Below are 4,341 nucleotides of genomic sequence, written 5' to 3'. Positions count from 1 at the left end.
GGTTCGCGCCGTCCGGGCGGCGACTTCCGGGGCTCGCGCATAGGCCGCGCTCTCAGCACTGCGTTGCGACCCCCTGGTTCAAGCCGATGACACCTTCCTTTACTCATGTATAGTTATGTTTAGTGTGTAAGGTATCATCTGCTAAAATCACTCTACCTGACTAGCAGTGACCCCCTGACGTGACCGTCCAAAAATATGAATCAAGGACAAAGTGTACTTTGCCCTGGGAACTCTTAGCTACTGCACATGTCAAGCAGCTTCTCCGTCCATTGTGCCTGGGTAACGCGAAAGACAGTCGGGACAGGCGTCGATGGCGAGCCGGGAGCGAGCACGCGTAGATCGGTGCCCGTAATTCACGAACACGGTAAAAGCAATGTCTCATTTTTTGAGGGGCAAGGGAAAACTTTGAGGAACTGCCATGTTTGAGGAAGAGTCCTCCGATCTCGCCTCAGATTTTGAGGAATCTTCTCTCAAAATGAGGAAAAATCCCACAACCTTCGAGGAGACTTCCTCGAAATCTGAGATTTTTCAAACCAGGGAAATTCCTCAAAGTTTTCCCTTTTCTCTCAAAAAATGAGACTTTGTTTTTACCGTGAACAGCGCGTCCGTACGTCATGCCAATTTCGCCTTGTTCTGTGTGTTTTTCGACTTTTCACCTTGTTACCAATTTTGTTCCTCTCAAAAAGGTGGATTTGCACACAAATTTTCACAAAAGGTAACTCAACGGGATCAGTAGCAAATTGAAAAGAACATACCAAAATCGTGACGTACGGACATGACTTTTTGAGAAAAAGTTAAAGGGTTGTTTCCACCCTTTGGTGACCAACATACCTATGATGAGGGCTATGTGTTCTGTATCGTCAACCAAACAATATCCAAAAGATACCACCGAAAAATCCCGAGTGGAAGTAGTCTTTTTAGGCACTAGAAAAGAGGCGTCGTGTTGGAGATTTTTGCACGATAACGAATCTGTCTATTGCGAAGCTACAAAACGCGCCATGAGTGAGAACAACGGCTTGTTTCAACTCATATTCATGAAATATGGACCGTTTGCTGCCAGGAACCATCGCAATTTGACTAGCACTAAAAATGATTTTGCCCTATCACTTCCGCCCTTTTCTGGAATTGCCCCGGAATTCTTTATTAGGAGCAGATATTAGCACGACTTGTGCAGAAGTATGCATTAAGTCGCATTGAGTGCATCTGTATCTATCGTTATAATTACTTCACTTTCTTAATGTTGACTCTTCTACTTTCAGGTTTTGCGGTGTTTTGAGACTGAAACAATGAGCGAGACGTCGACAAAACTTGTCTGCTTTCGTAAGTACGTGATAATGCTTAACTCATGTCCTCTCGGCAACAGTGTTTATGTGCACGTTAAAACTAGTCGGAAGCAGCTACAATACAACTAGCTCTAAGTACAGTGACTTTTCGATTTTGGATCGCGAAACTGGCTTCGCCACGCGCTGGAATCAAACAGTTCCAGGTACTCTTCTCGGCCGAGCTGTGACAGGTGAAGAGCCCTTCTGGCGGCCGCGCAAGAGATTAGTGACCGGCTGGGAGAGGATTAAGCCGTCCGTTCGCCTGGTCTGTTCAAAAACTGTTCCGTTCCAAAAACGTTCATTTTCTTTACTGGAACGTGTCCCCGTTTTTAGCCCGCCCTTCTGCTTTGAAAAAGCTATCCAGCGGGCTTATGCAAACGATCTCGTGTGTGTCTGTGTGTGTGTCTGTGTGTCTGTCTGTCTGTCTGTTCCACTAGAAGATGTGCTAGAGACTTGAAATTTTCAGGGTATCTTAAGGTCCACTCATAGAGAACGAAACGCCTACGGCACATCCTGGCAACCACCCCTAAGGGTGTGAATGGGTGTATCCAAGGTTCAAAAATTCTCCAAAAAAGTATTTTTATTTTTTTTTATGTTCTCCTAAGGGGTAACTCGTAAAAGTAGAGCCCTTTTGGGCGACTACAACCCACCCTTCTGCTTAGAAAACTGTTTTTGAGGGTGGGGAGAGAGTTTCCTTTCTATTTTGCAGTTTTTAGCCCGCCCTTCTGCTTTTAGAAAAGCATTAAAGCGGGCTTATGCAACCGCTCTCGTGTCCGTCCGTCCGTCTGTCCGTCGTCCGTGTAAGAGGAAGGAGATGAGCTAGGGGTCTGCAAATTTCAGGGTATCTTAGGGGTCACTCCTGGACAACGAAACGCCTGGTGCAAATCCTGGCAACCACCCCTAAGGGGGTGAAAGGGGGTAACAAAGAAATAGGGGTTGGTCCAAAAAGTAGAATATCAAATTTTTTTTATGGTCCCCTAAGGGGTAACGCGTGAAAGTAGAACCCTTTGGACTAAAATTTCGTCCGTTTGCCTCTATCTTGCACCGTTTGGGCGCTAGAGTTGTTTTTTCGACGAAAATACGGTGAAAATGACCACGTTGCACATGAAGACGTACAAGGAGGCACCCAATCGTAAAATGTCAGAGGAAGTACCCCCCCAAAACAGCACATTCTGAGTCTGATGACACTCTCCGATTTACCGCATCTTTAACCGTTTAGGAGCTAGAGGTAGATATTTTGAAAACAATTGCAAAAACTCAAGTTTTCAGACTGTTTGGCAAGCAATATACAATCTACAATCTGCGCGTGTTTTATTTTTTTAATTCTTAAGCAAAGCAGAAGGGTGGGGTGAAGTCACGGTGTTGCCCCGTTACAGTCTTTTGTCATGTCCAAGGAGCAAATTTCTAGGGCCGCAGGCCCCCCACCGGACGCGTTAGTTTACTCAATTAATGCTAAGTGATTTACGGGTCACATTATTTATTTGATTATGCACTTTGGTAAATCGAGAGACTGAAATGGTCGGGCCGGAGGCCCGACCATCGCCGAGGCCAAGCAGGCCCGGCCCCTGCCGAACGGAGTTGCCGGCGCAGCGAAGTGGAGATGGCAACTCCGTTTGGCGGAAGGGCGGGCCTGCTTGTTAGGCCTTCTTCTACAAATTATTGTTCACTATAGCAATTGTTAGCCTATTTTCGTCAGCAAAGACCCTCCAGCGCCTAAACGGTTGGAGATAGAGCCAAACGGATGAAATTTTCGCGCGAAGGGCTTTACGTCGACGAGTTATTACCTCATGGAGAACATTAAAACAAAAATTACTTTTTGGGCCAATATTTGAACCCTGGATACCCCTATTCACACCCTTACAAGGAGACTTAGGTAAGTGTAATTTCTCGATTCGGTTCAAACTATATTTGCTTCTTGGCCATGTAGATGACGAACGCCGGTCGAATTTTGTGCTGAAGTTCACATCCCGGACCTAATAGGAGCGTTTTATGGAAAAAGTTTAGAAATTCGACATTAACTCATGGAAGGCGTTCTCAAATCGAAAAATGGAAGAGGAACTACCCCCCCCCCCCCCAAAAAAAAACTGCACATTCTATTCTGAGTCGGAATATCACTTAATATTTTTTTAACATGAAATTTTTATTCTTGGGAAACCATATACCCCTTACAGGGGATTTTGACATACGAACTTCAGCACAAATTTTGACGCGTAATAATCATCTATAGGGATAAGAAGCAAATATACCGCGTTTGAACCGAATCGGGAATTTACACCTACCTAAGTCTCCTTGTCAGGGATGGTTGCCAGGATTTGCCGTAGGCGTTTTGTTCTCCAAGAGTGAACCTTAAGATACCCTGAAAATTTCAAGTCTCTAGCACATCTCCTTCTAGAGGAATAGACGCTGTGCCGGTGAGGGCAACGTAACCTCCCGCGGCCGTCCCGTTACATCAGCAAGATTTTATATTTATTTCTGACGTTCTATCATTCGTGTAGAGTAAGACTATGGTTATTATGATGCAATAGGAATCAGAGAATGTATTTCAATCGAGGGAATAAAGAAGGAAGTTGTAGTTTTCTTATTATAAGATAGGGAAAATAGTGCAGGATGGTCGGCCTCTGCACAGTCATCATAATCCGTCCTAATCTCAGCAATCCTTCAGTTTTTCGGGAAATGGCGCATATATTCGTAAACTACATTAAATTTCACTGGGAATAGGCAATAACGTCTACGCTTAATGAGTCTGATTATATTTTTAAATTATGTCCGAAAGTCGACGACTCGGCGCACCCGTTATGTTACGTGCTTCTTTTGTGCCTCGCTTCACCTTCCAGGTAAATCTCATCCTAAAGTGACAAGTTCAGTTCCAAACAGAATTATCCAATGAACAAATTGGTACGAGTATATTTTGTCGTAAAATGATCTAGGGTAGGTGATACAGTTATGGGACGGGGTACAGTTATTGGACGCTTCGCACTGCGAGCGCCACTGTAGACAAACGGCGCGACGCAGACAAACT

General features: G+C 44.8%; 1 protein-coding gene across 1 annotated transcript in view; it reads left to right on the top strand.

The window, feature by feature from the left end:
* The window catches only part of LOC113216159 (uncharacterized), a 33,717-nt gene that overhangs the window by 6,510 nt on the left and 22,866 nt on the right, over positions 1 to 4,341 (top strand). The window contains exon 2 of the mRNA XM_052273856.1: positions 1,260 to 1,320. Coding sequence (XP_052129816.1) covers positions 1,287 to 1,320 — 34 coding nt within the window. The 5' untranslated portion in view covers positions 1,260 to 1,286. The remainder of the gene's footprint in view (positions 1 to 1,259; positions 1,321 to 4,341) is intronic.

Source organism: Frankliniella occidentalis, unplaced genomic scaffold (genome assembly GCF_000697945.3).
Source record: "Frankliniella occidentalis isolate FOCC.00 unplaced genomic scaffold, Focc_3.1 Scaffold307, whole genome shotgun sequence".
Lineage (NCBI taxonomy): Eukaryota > Metazoa > Arthropoda > Insecta > Thysanoptera > Thripidae > Frankliniella > Frankliniella occidentalis.
Note: the sequence above shows the minus strand (reverse complement) of the source record. Positions and strands in the feature narration are given on the sequence as shown.